The 19,163-nt window shown below is 32.2% G+C and overlaps 1 protein-coding gene across 1 annotated transcript in view; it reads left to right on the top strand.

Annotated features, from left to right (window-relative positions):
* The first annotated feature begins 7,677 nt into the window (after positions 1-7,677).
* LOC131857858 (receptor-like protein 19) overlaps positions 7,678-19,163 on the top strand; it is a 45,117-nt gene continuing 33,631 nt past the window's right edge. Inside the window, exons 1-2 of the mRNA XM_059210628.1 lie at positions 7,678-7,718; positions 7,776-7,920. Of these exons, the coding sequence (XP_059066611.1) occupies positions 7,678-7,718; positions 7,776-7,920 (186 nt within the window). The remainder of the gene's footprint in view (positions 7,719-7,775; positions 7,921-19,163) is intronic.

Raw genomic sequence — 19,163 nt, 5'->3', positions numbered from 1 at the left:
TTCTAAGCCTTCCAAATGAATTGTATGTTACTACTTATCAAATTGCTATTAGTTTTTGTATTCAAAGTCATACTATATATTCTAGTTGGTTAGCACTACTGAATCATGCAGTTGGTACACATAGAGAAGTCGGTATGCATAGTCAAGTCGGTTACAGAAGAAAGCAGTCATAGAACGCAATATACATCGAGCTATCTACCGAGTATCTTTTTATAGCTACTGAGAAGTAAAGATGACACACCGAGTTGACACACACCGAGTGAAATGTGTTACCAGATACATTGAACCTGGACATGCATATGAAAACGTGTTACAAGATCGAGGCACATCTAACCGTTATTACATTGGAAATTGCACCAGAAGATTGTGTATGATTTTGACATCAATGTAACGAATGAAATATTTTGTTTAGTTATTCATTCAAGGAATCTTGTTTGTAAGATCGAAGCAATAAATTGGATCACCATTTTAAGAGATCTATTTATAAAGCATGAGTGAAGTGTATGTATGCATGAAGGAAGACTGTTACAAAGACATAGAGGTCACTAAGGAGGTTTTCAGAGAATAGTCAAAGAACAGAGTAAACAGAAGGGTTTACCGAGTTACTATATGGGTTACCTAGGTATGCTATAAGCAAGGTAATCTTATTATGAGCACATAGAATCTGCTATAACATTTTAGATGTAAAGTTGCAGATATTTGTAATGATTTTATTGTAATATTGTGAAGTTGAAAGAAAAACCTTTAACAGGGTAAAAGACTCTAATCAAGTCTATAAATTGTAAAGCCTCTAGCCAGGTGCAGCATTCAGATTAAATGTTGTAAAATCCTTTAGCAAGGTAGATCTAATAGATCTTGTTACTACTAACAGGGTATGCTATCAGAAATAGCTAAAATGTAGCTCTAACCAAGCACTCTTTATTATTGCAGTAGTGAAGTTGTGGGTGCCATCCCCGCCGTAGTTTTTCTTTCTAACCAAGAGTTTCTACGTAACCAAAATATATGTGTTATGGAGTGAATCATGTATGATTGTTATCTATTTGTTTTAACTTTATTTTATGTTACTACACTATTCTGTTTATGCATAACAGTAAAGATATTGTTGAAGAAAAGGTTTGGAGTACTGATTCACCCCTCCCCTCTCAGTACATTAGCTTTCCATATTGGGCCTAACAATTGGTATCAGAGCTTGAATCGTGGAAAAGGGTTTAACTACCTAAAGAGAAAGATCTTATCAATGGAAGGCTATAAACAATCTCGGAGGATTGTATATCTACAAGAAGAGCTGGAACATGCTAATCAAGTGATTGCAGACATGCAAAGGCAAATGCAAAAATCTCTAAAAGTAAGAAGAAGATTATCTGATGATTTGCAGGATTCTCAAGAGTTATTGGAACAAATTGAGACATCATCTGAGAATAGTATATCTGAAGAAACTAAAGAAATGATTGGAGTATTGAAAGAAAAGAACAAAGCATTGGTTGATCAACTAAAAGAAATGAAAAGAGAACATGAACATTTCAGTACATAGATGACTGAAAATCTAGATGCATTGAGGACAATAGAGGATAAAGCAAGAGATCTACAAAGAGAGAAACAACAACTTGAAGTCTTAGTATCTGATAAGAATGATGAAATCACAAGGTTAACTGGGATTCAACAAAATATGACAGATCAACTAGGTTATGCACATCATGAAGCAATTCTGAAGAATGATTAAAACCAAGCATTGAGACTTGAAGTATCAAGGTTGACCGATGAACTTGAAACAAAGAAGAAATCCAAAGAAACACTGAAGAAGAGTTATGAAGCATTAACGATGTTGGACAAGCAACTGAATACAAGAAGACCCAACAAAGATGCAGGACTCGGTTACAAAGGAAAAGAATCTACCGAGAAAGGAATTCATACTACTGAGAGAGGAGAATCATCAAAGCAAGCTGGAAACAGGAATAACATCAAAAGAAAGAAGCCTATTTGCTACTACTATGGAAATCAAGGTCATACTGCCAACATATGCCAAATCAGAAAAGGTAAGCAACCGAATGTCAAAAAGTGCAATGGTTATTGTTACAATTGCAATAAATATGGTCACACATCTAATCAATGTAGGACAAAGTCTGTTAACAAATATCAGAAGTTAATATTCAAAGGGTTTTGTAAAAACTGCAATAGATATGGACATAGTACCGAGAAGTGTTGGCTTAAGCAAAAGAACCACATGTGGACTGCACACCGAGCAAACACTAGAGGTTACCGAACTCACACAGATCCTTACCGACAATATGCAGTAGTACCATGGGATTACAATACAAGGATATGGTGTGAATGTTGTGGAAGATATGGACATATAAGTGCCAACTATTTTATAAGGTTTGGAATGAACAACCGAAGATCATGGAGAAATCCTGGTATGGCATGTTTTCATTGTCACAAAGTTGGAGACTTGGCTAGAGACTACAGAGATCAACCTAGAGGAGACACTAAAGAGATAAAAGAAAAGTTAAAGATGATTTGGAAAAAGAAGGAAGTTGTGTCAAATGAAGAAAGCACCTTACCTACTGAATTAGGTGCTCCTATTCCAAATTAATCGATAAAGGTATGAAGGGACTGCATTCTCTAAAGGTTAAAATCATAACAGTTCTTATTCTATTATGTGCTAAATTCAAAATCTGCATAGTTAAGATGCATTAGTAAAGTTTGAAATTCTATCAAAAGTACTTTACAGGAAACCTGTCAAGTCGGTGAATACAGGAAGCCTATCAAGTCGGTAAATGAAGGAAATTTGGTTACTCGATTAAAACAAAAAAGAGAGTAAATCGGTTAAAGGTGAACCGAGTGCATTTAATGTTTTTGACCTAAACCGCATGGAGTCTGATAAGGTATTTTGTGTACTTAAGAGCATTTTTACGGTCATTTACATTCACCAAGTTTTCAAGAAAGCAAAGTAGAGCGAATCAAGGCGATCAAACCTCATTCAAAGTGAATCCAAGGTATTTACATCAAATCTCATCACACTGTTAAGTAGTTTACCGATCTTGTCAAATTGCTATTATCTACTGAGTGTGAAATGTCTGCTGTTTGTAAACCGTCAAACCCTAAGGATAGTTTGCTAGTTTTATCTAAAATTTATAAATGGTACCCAAGATCCAAGATCCCATAGTTGTCAAGAATGTAGAGAAGCCCTCTCTGAAATACTCTTTGACTCCTAAAGTCGCCTCCGAACTGGATGACAAAACTACCTTTTCACTCATCTCGGATCGAGTCTTGTTAGTCAAAGATGTTAGATTCTTCACTAAATGTTGTGTTGAAGAACTCGGTCATGTTGAGATAGGTGACACATATGATGAGCTATGTATCGATGGCAAAATGGATAGCAAGTACGAGCATATCAAAATCAAGGGATTAACTGAAGCCCTAACCTATCCCCATGTGTTCAAACCCTAGTGGGTTAAGCTTGTTTTGAGCATAGTTCATGATGATTTCATGTGGCTAGAGGAGCAACCATTCAAAATCACTAAGGAAATCCTTCATCTAATCGCTAGGTATCCTATCTATGATCATGCATGAGCATAGAAGATGATATCACAGAAGGAATTAATCAGCTTAACTAGAGTAGAATCTGATTACCGAGGACTGAAACTGAACAATGTCACTGATGCAGAACTTAAGTTTGCCATTAGAGTAATTGGTTACTGTTTCTTCCAATCTGCAAGGGAAAATAGTGTACCTTGTGCAGCAGTTGACATAGCCTATAAAATTGTGAAAAAGGGAATGAAAGTTTACTTATGTGAAGTATTACTGAAGAACTTGTTTGAGAACCTGAACACAATAAGGAATCCGAAGAAGAAAAACTCGGCAAATACTCTAAAGTTTGGTTCACTTCTTGTATGCATGTTTTTCTACTTTGAGAAATTCTTTCCATCAGTCGGTAAAGTAGTCACCTAATATAGTGTGGCTTGCTAGTTGTGATTATTTAGCATAGAAATATATGGATCACCCAACATAACACAACTTGTTGGCTAGTGGAATCCATACCGTATACATGTTCTTGCAAGAAGTTGAGTCCACATAAAGTTCCTAAAGTGGAAGTTCTTTTTCTTGATTTTAAAAATTTCTCACAATTGATCTAAAAAATTGAAATGCTTAAAGATTGAATCTTGAAAAGGTTAAGAAATATGAAATGTATTACTCCAAATCTAGTTTTCAAACATGTAATTTATTTTCATACCGAAATGATATAAATTGATTTTCAGAAAGCATTTCTAAAAACTACTATTTAAAAATGTATGTTTCAAGAGGATTTTTTTGGTAATTTTTTTCTGAATGCTTTATTTTTTATGAATGTTTTACTAGCCCTAATTGCTAGTTTAAAAACCTCTCATGTATGACTACCATAATTAGACCTAAACTTATCATTTTTTGGATTTTTTTTAGTTTGAAAATAATTCTATGTATATTGATGTCATATAATTTTTTTCAAAAAATGTAAAGAATAAAAAATTTATTAAATAAATTAAAAATATGACTTTCATGTTTATTGATGATTTTCATAAAAATAATAATTGAAAAATAGAAAAAAATAAAATTACATATTTGAAATCTAGACACCATAATCTATAATGGGTTTTAATTTCGTCAAACAATTATATCAAAGAAGGCTATAGATATATGTTGAAAGTCAATATTTTCCATTTATATTGACATGTCCTTGTACTTGTAGGTCCAAGGCTAAGGGTTGGGCTCACAATGCCTAGTTCCCGAGCTAAAATCTAATGCAAAGGGCAGGTTGGAATTTCAAACTTTAAATAATGGGTACCCATTATTTAAATGTAATGTGTACTCATTATTTAAGGTGTGAAAATGAGTTTGTAGGAATTAAAAAAAAATACTTAAAAACAATGGGTACCTTTTTAAAAAATATAAAATATTTAAGATAACGTAACTTGTTTTTTAAATAATGGTTACCCACTATTTAAATAATGGGCAATCATTATTAAATTTTAGTCTTAGGCTCTGAAGCATAATAGGTACCCATTTCTAGTGGTATTTTCCCCAATGCACAAACTTCCCCAAAATTGTGCTCATCTTCTTGCACTTGTCCTTATATGAATCACCAAACATAAGACAACTTATTAGCTAGGTAAATTCATGTAGCTTGGAGTGTCTGTAGACCCCCAACACAACACACTTTTTATTTGCAAACCATGGAATATTGTCTTAGTGGTGTATGCTTTTGTGTCTTTCTAAAAGTCCATGTGTCTTTACAATAGCATTTTTGGAATGATACTTAATATTTGAGACAAATTTTTTATTGAGGTCTCTTCACCTAGTTGAATTGGAACCTTTGTTTATTTGATTACTAATATCATTTTTTGTGCTCTTTTCTTTTGCTTTGTTTTCTTTGTGTTTTTGCAAAACAAAATTATGACTATTTTATGCTTTGTGTTCCTCTAGTGTCCTTAGTAAGTGTATCCTTCTTTGAGTATTCTTGTGTAGGTTGGTAAGATCCTAGGCTCTAGAGCTTGCAAATCCCTCAACTTAGTGTTATCCTATCGCTAGAGTGCCTTGCTCTCAACTGCTATATTTCTTTACTATGAGTATGAGCATAAGATCATACTTTCACTAAAGTAGGGGCTAAATATTGCATCATGAATTGTTTACCTTAACAAATTGAAAGTTTATCTAATACCTACTCTAGTGAGGTTTCTCTTAGATCATTTTAAGACCATTTGTGCTCTATCCTACCCTATAATTTTACTGATAAGCCTATAACTTAATCAGCATCAAATATAAAATCGGAGACTAGGTTCTATATTTAGGATCTTGACATTTTAAGTTTCCCCTTTTGAAGGTTCCTTTTTAAGTGGACCTATTCTTTAGTGCTCTAGTCCCTCTAAAAGAAGCCCAAATTTGATTATTGCAAGTGTCCACCTTCATTATTAGTGATTTGGTTAAGAATTATTTGCATTTGATCATTATTTTATAGTCTACATTTGAAATAACCTTGTAATCCCTATATAAAGGACATCTTCAATCATTCATAAGGCCCTAAGGTAGATAAGACTATCTAGCAATCACATTACAATCTAATCAAATCTAGAGCTACCAACATATAAAGAAGTAGACTACAAGAGTTCTATATTCAAGTATGGATTCATATTTGTCATTTATTTTCATTATTTTATTGCACTATTATTTGCAAGACTTCCAAAAGAGAATCACATTACTAAAGGGAATCATGCCATTTCAACATTTCACCATTGATTTAGCCTCTATCTTTGCAAGGGAATGCACTCTATCACTCATCATAGTTGTTGTGGAGGTGGGAACACCAACATAGGGTTTGACTTAGGCAAGCCCTTATACAACACAACCATTTTCCCCTTTTATGTGTGTGCAAGTTCAAATCTGATAGTGAGAGCTATAGAAGAGCACAGTAAATAGTGATAGACTATGATGGACGTTGAATAGATGGAATACTAGGGTTCCTAACACCCTTGTTTCTCTGTAATGACCCAATTTTTTGAGAGATAGATGTGTAGAACCTCCTAATTGCATTTTTAGTCATCTTCCACAACCTTCATCACTTTCAGACTAGGGCACCCAGAGCTTATATCTTGTATTGTTAGCTTCAAACTTTGGATCATAGTTCCTCTATGTATTCTCATCTCATATCTATCTTGTTGTTCATGCTTTTCATCCTATATCTACTGTATATAATTAAATTTAATCATTTTGTCATTTTTAGTCTAGATTACATACACACACATCACTATCTCATTCTTTTTCAATTAAAGAACATAATCTCAACACCTAGCTCTCTTGTTTAGGACAATAATAAGGCCTATTTATGTTCCAATGTTACAAAAGGACCTTGAGATCTTTTTAGCTTAGAGGTCTCAAATCCCATTGTTTCAAAAATATTACTAAAATACCAAGGCCTCTACCTCCTAATGCTGAATATACAATAACCATTATAAGGATGTTACAGAAAAATATTATATTCATCTACACATTATTAAAAAAACTTTGGAATTGAAGTGTAAAAAATGTGCAACAATAGTACTCTAATAAACTACAAGATGATATCTTTTACGTTCCAATTTAATTAGTACTAGCAAAATTGATTCCCACAAGTAAGGTTTTTACCTAAGTCTATGTAAACAACATACACCCCTATGACCTATAACATTCTCTTCACCTTTGATATTTAAAATTGTGGTGTCTATAGGGAATAGTGAGAGTTTATTGTGGAGGGATTATTCTTCTTAGTCAAACTCCTCAAGTGAATTTAATGGTTTGAATAAGGATGAAATACTTGTTATGAAATTTTGCATGCTCAACACTTGGAGCTTTTATGAATTGTGAAGGAAGCATAAGAAAAGACTCGAATTGCTTTCCCCCATGAACGAGTCAAAACAATTTATGGTTGTTTTGTTGTTGGTTGTTGTTTCAGGTACTGCAAGTCAGTACCTAGAAATCTACTGATACAGTTTCTTTACAGCAAACTGACTTCCAAATAATATTCAATGTTCACATGTAGTTGTAAATTAGATTTCTAATGATAAGACTCTTCAAAGAATCATATATTCATATTAAAAAACATGTTTCCTACAAATTTTATCACAGCACATGATTTTATTTTATGGGTAACAATCCTTTTCTCATTGGCGTATGGCTTGGGTTCAGTCCAGCACGCAGAGTAGAAATTCAGGGTAAGCATGGCAGTCCCAGTGGAATCTTTTTTTCATTGCCGTATTGCATGGGTTCAGTCCAGCACACAGGGCAGAAATTCTGGGTCGTAGTAGACGAGTGAAAGAGATGGGTAAGCATGGCGGGTCCACTGCAATCCTCCGTTCTTTATTTTTGGCTTTCTTCTTTCCTCGCACTTATCGTAAGACGAAGAAATCCATTGCCGTATGACATGGGTTTGGAAAATTCAAAGTCGTAGCGGAAACGGGCGCACAACACCATTTTGGCGGTGGAAGAGATGATGCGCGTATTGTATGGCTCATATTCAACATTGTGGTATTCATTTCACGCAAATTGACTGTGATTGATTGTAAGCCGATGTGAGTGTCCGCATTAATTATAATAAAAGAACAAAACAGCAGTGTAAGGACAATGGGTGATGAACGGATCTATCTGTTTCAATAATAAAGAATGAAAATGATACGAAAATAATGTTTTACCAGGTTTCAACTCAGCAGGATATTATTGTATTTAAGAGTTTTATAATTTTTCTTTTTTTTTTTATAAAATAATTTAAAAATTCTATTATCTTACATTTTTATTCATTTTTTTCAATTTATTTTTACAATTTTATTCATTAGTTTATCAAACCAAACATTATTACTGAGTACTAGCTTACCAATTTGCAAATATAACTATCATATATATCTTATATCTTTAATTTTAAGATATATAAATTATACCCAGATATATCAAGGCATTGAATTTTTTGAATAACTGACTTCAATTTTATAAATTATTAGATTGGAAATGAAGTTTTTAAACATCAACCATGTTTGAAATCATTTCTTACAAGCATTGTGAATTCACATATAATAGAGTTACATATTATTTAGGTTTCATTTGTCTTACATATTTAAATTCTAGTTTCTTATCACCGGTTATTTTCACATTGGTTTTAAAATATCTGAGTTTCAAAATAAAATACACTTAAACCTTCCTCTAAAGACAACAAAATCTATTACAATATTTTAGGTAATGTTTACAATGGTCAAGCACTGGAATTTTGGTTACCCATTCATTATTGGTACAAATTTGAATCAATTGTGTTTAATCGTGGATTTTACTTCAGAATAAAGAATACTTTAACTTTTCTCTATTGACAAAACCTACCAAAGCAATTAAGAAAATGTAATACAAATTTTAGGTTATGTTTAAACGATATAACTATTCAAACTTTTGTTACCCTTCCATGAGTAGTAGTGCTTTGACTCAAATGCATTTAATCACGGAGTTAGCTTCAAAATAAAGAACAATTATTTTTACACTAAATACAATACCTAGAAAAACATTAAAAAAATATACAAACATTTCGGTGGCAACACATCAGAACCTCACTTGCCCATGTAGTACTAGTACTATTCCAACTCAAAATTTTAGCTAATATTTTTTATTACAACAATCAAAGAAGTACATTACAAAGGAGAAAGTTTGGTAATATATAGCAAAAGAAGAAGAGTCAACAATATCACTAAAGGTTTCCCAAATAATATAACAAGCCTTCAAAATGAAATGAAAGCTACAACCAACCAAAGGTCTATAGAAAGAGATGTTCAAAACTAGATAGAAAGACAAATTAAAATCTAAATTTTTTTTAAAAATTGCAGCTATATAGACAAGTTACATTCTCTTTATGTAGTTGAAGAATTTGGTGTTTAATCTTGTCCAAAAAAAAGGTTTTTTTAGCTCAATCCTTGCTGACCCCTTCCAAATTAAAATAAAGCGAGGCAATTTGAAACAATATGTCAACATAAATATTTATCATTTATGCTTTTGGATGAATTGACTAGAAAAGACAACCAAACACCTACTTTTTCAAATATTAAGGGTAAACGCACAAAGTTGGGTCCCAATCCCACAAAAGTCTGCGAGTTGGAAAATGAACCTGCTAGAAACGGGTGCCCGATTTTTACAAATTGGGCACTTGTTTAGCTTCGGGTGCTCGAGCCATAAAGAAACGAGCGCTCATTTAGCAACGAGTGCCCGAAGCTAAACAGGCACCTATTTATTTCAAATCGAATGCCTGATTTGAAAAAAATGGACGCCCATTTTTTAAATGTATTTAATTTTTTTTTAAAACCATTTTCTATCATTTTTACTGTTTGAAAAACAGATAGGCGTTTCTGAGGAGCACGGATACCCATTTTTTTCACCCCCGCTGACCCCCTAGACCATTTTTACCTGCTTCTAGGTATTTAGTTTTATTTTTTATATTCTATTTTATTTATTTTTATTGTTTTTCATAAAAAAATGTTAATGTATTGTTATTTTTTAATTTTTATGTTTTAAAGTTCGAAAATCATCTTTTATTTTATTTTATTTCATGTTTAAAATAGTTTTTAGTTTTCAAATATTGCAAAAAACATGAATAGTAAAAACCGTAGGAAAAAAACAAAAACAAAAAATGTAAACGAACAATAAACATTAGACACAAAAAATAGACAATAAACCCTGAACAGAAAAATGAACACTAAAGCCTAAATAGAAAAAACAAACAAGCCCCAAGAGACATTTGACTATCTTGGTTGATTAACCCAAAACCCTAAACCCTAAACCCAAAACCCTAAATTATAATCTTTAATTAAAACCCTAAACATTTATGTTAAATCAACCACCTTAAGCATTCGTAATGGTGGCTATATTTAGTGTCAGAAATTTTAACATTTTCATGTCCTAAGCAATTGAGTTGGACACCATGGATTAATGTTCCTTTTATAATTGCTTCACATCAGAAAACCCATCCTTATCCTCCTACCCCACACCTAGATTGGTCACCCAATCAACCTCTATTGTTGGCCTACCATGCCACCTAAAATTCAGCCAAGCATCCACTCAAGCCATCTCTTCCTCTTTACTTCCTAATCATCTTAATATGAATGCTACCAAGTTCGACCAAAGAGACCTCTCCACTACATCCCATATTGTACTAACTACTCTTTCCTTATCCTTGAAAACTCGCATGTTCCTTTCTAGCTGGATAGGCCAAATGATGATGATAGGAGTTTAATTCCAAATGAACCACAAGATAGGACTATACATATTAAATTTCAAATAGTCCAAAATATTAGGGAGATTATGTGGCATCGTCCATTCAATCCCCCATCTTTGCAAAAATGAATTCCATATTATTTTTGCAAATTCACATTGCACAAAAGGATGACCATAATCTCACTAATTTCCTTACATAAAACACACTTGAAAGAACCCCAATGCCCCATAAGTTGTAGTAAGTATTATTGGCCATTACATTTAATTTTTAAACTAAAAATTGTGAGATATGCATTATAAGTGTTGTAGACAAGGTTGACATGGAAATATCCATAACTAAAATGGTTTTATTATTTTCATTAATAACAAAAGGAAAAGTATGCCGAGCTAGATGCATACCAAACTATTCAAGTGAATTGGATTTTCAAATTTTGAAGTGATTAATTTGTCCCATCAACCCCATTAGATTTGATATGTTTGAGTAAATTCAAATCACAATACCTAATTATAGGGTTGTCAATTACCCTTGTCACTCAGTAGTTTTCTTTTATATCTAATTAGATTCTTGGAAAAGAATTAGTTTTAATCATTTAAGTATGCATTCATTAGTTTTAATTATTATTAATTTCTTATATATAAAACAACATTAATAATAATAATAATAATAATAATAATAATAATAATAATAATAATAATAATATATACTATTTTTTAATAATATTTACAAATTATATTATATACTATTTTTTTATTAATGGTCTAATATTTAGATTAATAATTGCGACCAAATAATCAATAGAGGAACCATTTTACAAAAGAATCATAGTTATCCCAAATAATCTAATTTAGATGAGTTATGTATTCTAATATATGACAAATTTTCTTGGATAGGTTTCGTTATAAACCCCACTAAATTACTTAAAAATTTACACGTCTATATAAATTTATTTTGCCAAGTATATATTAAATTAAAAAATTGATTATATATTTATATGTGTATGTATCATTTTACATTTAGAATGAATTGAGTCTAAATTTTTTATGATAATTGCTTGTATTTCATTACCAAATGTTTATTCTAATTGATATAATTGATGTACATAATTAAAATATATCTTGAAAATTATTTAATGTGTAAATAAAAGTTGATCTTAAGTAAATAAATTATTTAATATGATATAATAAATTTCCTCTTAAGTATCACAAAAGGATGAATAGAGAAACCTATGATACCTCCTCAAATAAAACCTTAAAAGATCAATAGAATCAATACATATAAAACTTATCAAACAAATTCATCTCATGTAAGACGGTCATTTTCAAGTGCCAAGATGTCCAAGTAAATGACTAGAATGTAAAATCACAAAAAATGGTCATTTATTCAAGCTTCAACTTAGTGTAGTACTACTAGTTGCAATCACTAAATCATCCAATGATTCTAGAAAAGAACACAACAAAGTAGTACATGTATTGAGAAGTTCATAGATATAGCTTATGACTTTAACTTATGATTGTTTTTATGATTGTGATGGAACTTATAAGTTAATTCATCTTTAGATGTTAAAAAGTATTGTTTGAGTTGCATGGGCATTATGATGTTTTATTTTGTAGAATTATTCTCATACTTTGATTTAAGTGGATAATATTTCTTAAATGATGCTTATTATTACCCACCTATTAATAATATTATAGATCTATATGTGAGTTTCCTTTTTTTATAAATTTAAGTTGCTAAATTGTATTTAATTATAATTTTTTTTGGAAGGTGAAATGTAAATTAAATAGTTTGTAATTGTAAATTTCATGTTCAATGTAATTGTAATTGTAAATTTTCAAGTTTGTAAATTTTCATGTTTGTATATATATGCAGATTATTTTCACATGATGGATGAGTTTGAGATAGATGAGCTATTACGTCTAGTACCACCTCCACCTCCACCCAATCAGTTGAGATAAACAATTAGGACAAATATTAATCCTTTGATTAGAGATATTCATACTATTAGGCGCGAGCCTCATACACCTCCTCAGTTGTTATGCCTTGTAGATAGTATGCAAGGCATTGTATAGTCTATGCAAGCATTAGACAATGAGCTAGATAGCTATTGTAGTTGGCGTGAGGGATTGCTTGCATTTTACACTGATGGCCTCACATACAAACAAATTAATGACTTAAAAATAACAAAAATGGATTTGAAAAAATATTTTGTGAACCCTAAGATGGGTGAAGAGATAGATCCGAAGAAGCCATAGATCTCTATTCGATGGTGTAGGCACCCGGGCATTGCTAGCCACTTTTGGGAGCGGTGGTCAATCATGAGGTCCCGATGTATTTTTTGAATAAATTATGGGCCGAATTTGAATTGGGCAAAAATCCCAATTACTTTGATATTAGATCGTTTCAGGGGGTTGGGAGAGGCATGCCCCAGGATAGGCCAAGAGAAAAATTGAGCAACAGGGTTAGAAACCATGTGCGTGATGATCCATTAGTTCCTCTTCCATCACCAGTTGTTCTAGTACCTGCCAATCATCGAGCAGTGGATTCTGCTCTAGGTTCATTGAGTGCCTTGTCGGGCAATTTGGTACAACAGTTGCAGGAGGTGAGGGCTACCCCCTACTTAGCACATGTTTGCATGAGTTGTGGGGATGTATGTAGGGGTCCACAGAGTGAGGTTGCCCCTGGAGGAGATGGTGATTTTGATGATGCTGATGTTGCCCATGGTGGTTACGATGATGCTGAGGAGTCTGCACATGCTGATGTCGTCTCTTCATATGTTGATCTCCTATGGGCAGACGATGATCAGCCTACAGAGGTACAAATTTATTTGTATAATTTACAGTGCAATATTAAATTCCTTATATATACACATATGAACCATAACATGAGTCAATTTTTTCTGAACAGAGGATGGATCATACCACATCATTGAGGAACCAACAACATGTTACCTCAATACCTAGAGATGTTGGTGCCCCATTTATGGTATGCACTTTCATCTAGATACATTATATTGGTATGTACATTTAAAATAAACAATAAATTTTTTAATGTAATGATTTACGTATGATATGTTTTTTCAATTTTGTAGGGTGCTTCATGTAGCACTGAGATGGGTAGTTCTTCATGTGACCTGTGGACCACTGAGGCTCAGCCTCATATACCACTAGTATCTTTTTCATCCATTAATTTGAAGTGTTTACATGCTTACTAATTTATGTACAACTTTGATTCACGTTCGTTACTTTTTGCAATTGTAGGCTTCCGGATTGTTTGATGGCGCATCACATGTATGCCTTCGACCATCAGTTACTTTGCCTGCATCACATGCATGCTTTTCTGTGATAATCTTGTAGTCTATATATATATATATACTTTTTATAATTTATGTATATATACAAGTTTGATTCATGCTTTATATATGTTGTTCAGGTCCACACCACTACTATTATTGGTACGGCTATGGGATTGAGCCAGATGCAACCATCAACATTATCATTTGAGGCAAGATGATTACAAAAATAATTTCTAATTTGTTTATACTGTGTACCTAGCTTTTATAGGGATTATCAAAATTGATGTACAATGTTTTTTTTTGCAGGACTTGACTACGACCACTTTTCTTGTTCATGATAGTGGACCTCAACATACCAGTGAGGGCATTGTAGAGCATGGTCATATGGTAATTTATTTTAAATTTTTTAGTATTTAATTACTTTATAAGTGAATTATGCAAGTAACTTCTTCTCATGTTAAATCTTCTTCTCATGTAAAATCGTTTAATAATGTACAGGAGGGTGCAGACACTGATACTGCACAGGAGGGTGGAGTCACTGATACTGCATAGGAGGGTGGAGACACTGATATTGCACAGACATAGGATGGTGCATCTCAGGACCATGTGCAGCAAGATGATTCATCTCAGTCACCTTCACGTGGAGTGAAGAGGACTGCAGATGAGATGCACGTGAGTTCTTAGATTGTATATTTTAGATCATATCATGTTATTGTATTGTGGACTTTTTATGATGACACTTTTTATGTTATCCTGGGACTTGTTATTATGTGATTATATATAGGATTTTTTATTATGTCATTTCCTTGCTATTATGGTATCAGGTCGTGTTATGTGATTTGGCGCACTCTAGTGATTATATATGTGATACATTATTTTGTTATTGTGTTATTTGGACTTGTTTTAATGTCATTTCCTTATTAAATTATTATTTCAAGATTTGTTATTATGTCATCAGGAATTGTTATGTGATTGTATATAGGACTTTTTATTTATGACTTGTTATGTGATCTATTTATGACTTTATATATTAACATTGTGATTGATCATCTTATAGTGCAACAGTTTATAATTCAATGTGCACAAAATAACATTAAGAATAAGATAACTAATACAATGTTGTTTATGAAACCAAAATTGTATCAAATGTAGACAAATACAATGTTAAAGGGACAAAGAAAAACAATTATCATGATTAAATATTTAAAAGAGTTCACACAAGTAACACAAACTTACATGCATATAAATTTGATATGAAAACTATAAAAGGATTATTAATTATAAATGAATCTCATAGAGGAATCCAATAGATTGATGGAACTAAGGCTAACCAAATTATTAGGAAGCTACAAACATAGTATCGACTTTCCTCTTAAGTTGACCACACTACTTTACTAGTGTATTGATGGTTTATTAGTGCAGATAGTAGTGGTATGAAAAGCATGGACTTCATGGTACTAAAATAAAAAAGCACACTATAAATATAGATTTGTCATACAATGATAAATATAGAGTCAGGTCATATTTAAGACATAATTCTATCTTTGAACTTACAATTAATCTATGAAGAGATTACAATAAAATAAATATATCATAAAAAATTAGAATTCACTTGTAACACGATTACGACGTGCACAAAATAACATTAAGAAGAATATAACTAATACAATGTTGTTTATGAAACCAAAATTGTATCAAATGTAGACAAATACAATGTTAAAGGGACAAAGAAAAACAAGTATCATGATTAAATATAAAAGAGTTCACACAAGTAACACAAACTTACATGCATATAAATTTGATTCAACCTAATGTACCATCTGCATCCTCTCTCTTCTGCAATGCGTCTATGATTGCCTTATTCTCTTCTACTGAAAGTGTCCACAATACCTTATTAGCAGGTCTACCTTTGTATCTTTCTAATTTGATGTTTGTTGCCACCACCAAATGAGAATAGTGTATAATCTTCTTTTCTGATTGGTAGTCTTCATAAGCTGGTAAGCCATTCCTTCTTGTTAAGTATTTGCGTAGCCATGTACCAACTAGCACAACAGACCCAACTGGATACTGAAAACCATCATTATCTACTTGATCACATATCAACTTTTTCTTAGGTTCTACACATCTAGCTAGCCAATACTGAATCTACTCATCATTATCCTCAGGTGCAACAACAACATACACATGTCCTAGAAAACAAATTTAAGTACAATGTGTAGAAATAAAAATTGTTAGAATTTATAATTCAAATATGTAATCATAAATTATATGACAATATACATAAAAATATATAATTTAAAGTTATAAATAATAAATTGAATTAAATTACCAGGTTGTATGATGTTTGAAACATGATCATAATCTTCTAATGCAAATGCATGATCAGGGTCTTCATTTCTTCTAACATCTTCATATTGTGTCTCAGTAGGTGTTAAGGATTTCTGTTGCCATTCTTTGACCCATTCCGTATTCTCACATTCTTCCCATTCAACTGTAACACAAAATTGACAAAAACATGCAAGCTCTCTAGTCCATATAGTCCAAGTGTTAGAATTAGAACTCTTAAATGAATGCCATCTAGCTGACCCATTTATTGTATCACAATCATATCTTGGAAGGATATTCTCCTCTTTAACTAGCCAGAAGAAATGTCTAATTATAGAGTTCTGACTTGATCCTATGGATAAATTTGCATTACACCAATCCACAATTGCACTTGCATTTTTAAATTTAGCCTTATCCTAGAATTTGAGTTGCTCTCTGTAAAGGGCTCTCTTAACACATGCACCGACACCGTCATGTTCTCCTTTCCCATGTCCAGCCTCACAAAAACTCCAAATGTGTTTGATATTAGTTTTCTTATGAATCCTACTCAACCATTAAAACATTCTAGCATTCTTGAATTGCCCTATGCAATTATCAGACCATATTAGATGTACTGTCATCTGAATTTCTCTCTCCCTCAAATTCTGAAAAAAAGGTCTTGAAGCAAAATTGGACAAACTCAGATGAGTGTAATTTATTATCACTCATATAGAAATGGTACTCTCTCAAAATTTCACAATCCTCTTGTGTACTATCTGGTGCATGCCTATAGACAATATGGACAAAAATTGATGCCTGCACTGAATTGTAGTATTGTGATTGTACCTCATCTTGTGGTGCAAGCGTGTAGTTCTCTACAAAGTCAACAACCGAAAGTATATTACCAATAGGAAATGTATCCTTACATATTCAAAACTGACCATCAAGCCATCTAGCATTTTGAGTGTGTTTAACATATTTAGGTATGATGTTACTCTTGAATTCATTCATAAATGCATGAACACTAACTTTTTCAGTGATTAGATCGCATTGTTTTCAAACCTTTCCATGCTTTAGTGGATACTCAATAGTTTTAAATCTTTTAACATCAATTAATTGTTGTCCAAAATCATTTGAAAGATTTTCATGCAAACATTCATCCAACAATGCAAGATTGCCACATATATCACATACACCAGAAACACATGCATTGAAAAGAAAATTTTGTTCATTTAGTGGGTTGCAAAACAAACTTGAAATAAACTCCTTTATAGTTTTAGGTGGTATATTTATACCACAATCTTGGAACATTCCATTACTATGCATGGTAACACGTATATATCGAAATACATCATAATGGTAGCGAAATTGAACATGAGTTTTGCAACAACATGTGACTCTTTCCTTGTTAATTCGAACATACCAAGGTTTACACTTTTCAAAAGACCTTTGACAAAATGCTAATAGTCAACACCTTATCATCCAAAATTTTCTTATACAATTCAGTTTGAGTCATGTCCAATAGGTGTTTTGGATGTGGATCACAAATTTTTGACCCAACTCATAATTTAAGAACATCTCTAACATTAGGTGATACTCTTGTATTATTGTGCCATAATTTTTCGATCAAATTTTTTACTTCACCAGTAAGTTTCATATCAGACCTTGGTAGTCTACCACTAAAAGTCCATAATTTGTTTGTCAGATCACTTTCAAAATTAACTCTTCTTTTTACAGCTCTTGACAAAGTTTTGCGATGAATATTAAGATATCCACTTATGTTACTCATCATTATTTTATTAGAAGTTGTTTGGATTACTAAAGTTGTTGCTATTGCCCGTCGTGCTACTTTTTTATCTTTAGAATGACTTTTCTTTCCAATTGTATCAAAGGCGCTAGCAACAGTCGATACAACTTTTTTAAAGACTCCTCCTTCTTGGGTTTGACATAAAAGCCTAACTTATTCATCACTTTTTGCATTTTAGTCATTTTAATTAGTTGTACCATTAATTGACATTGAAACCCAAATTTCTTATTATAAAAAAACTGTCTAAACAATCTATTTGCATGTGTCCTAATATGTCTCCATGAAACCAAGCCAGGAAGGTTGTCTAGTACATCACTTTTAATTTCAAAATTTTCATTCATTTGATTATCATTCAAACATGTTTCATTTTCAATTCGTGTTTCCATGTCTACATACACATTATTGGTTTTAGTTGCAGGTGGATTTTCAATTTCATTTGGAGTTTCAAATTTGGTTTCAATTTCAGTTTCAAGTTGAGATCTAGTTTCATTTGGGGTTTCAATTTGGATTTCAATTTCACTTTCAACTTGACATCTAATTTCATTTGGGGTTTGATTTTCAATTAGAATTTCATTTAATAAGTAACCTACTTCTACTAAATCACCAATTTCTTCATGAGAAAAAACATAGGGCTGTGAAGACATACATGTATCCAATAATGGACTAGAAGATGCACTTGAATTAAATGGTTCTATTGTGTTTCCTTCGTCATCATTTATGGTCTCATTGATGTTCTCCTCTTCTAAAATGATTGTGGAACTTGAAGCTCCTTGTCTCATTCTTGATCTTCTCTCTCATTGATGCATTGCCTCCTCCCTATTTGCTGCAATCTCCTCAGTTGTCAGAACCTTCCTTTGCCTCTTCCTACGTTGATTTGATCCCATGGCTACACCAAAATTTGAAATTGAATCAATCTCCTTACCAAATCGACAATAAGACAAACAAAGAGAATGATTAATCAAAACATTCTCTTTGCAGATCGTATTGTCAGCCAATGATTGAAAAATCATTCAATA

The sequence above is a fragment of the Cryptomeria japonica genome, chromosome 8 (genome assembly GCF_030272615.1).
Source record: "Cryptomeria japonica chromosome 8, Sugi_1.0, whole genome shotgun sequence".
Classification (NCBI taxonomy): domain Eukaryota; kingdom Viridiplantae; phylum Streptophyta; class Pinopsida; order Cupressales; family Cupressaceae; genus Cryptomeria; species Cryptomeria japonica.
The sequence above is the reverse complement of the archived record's forward strand: the minus strand, read 5'-3'. Positions and strand labels throughout refer to the sequence as shown.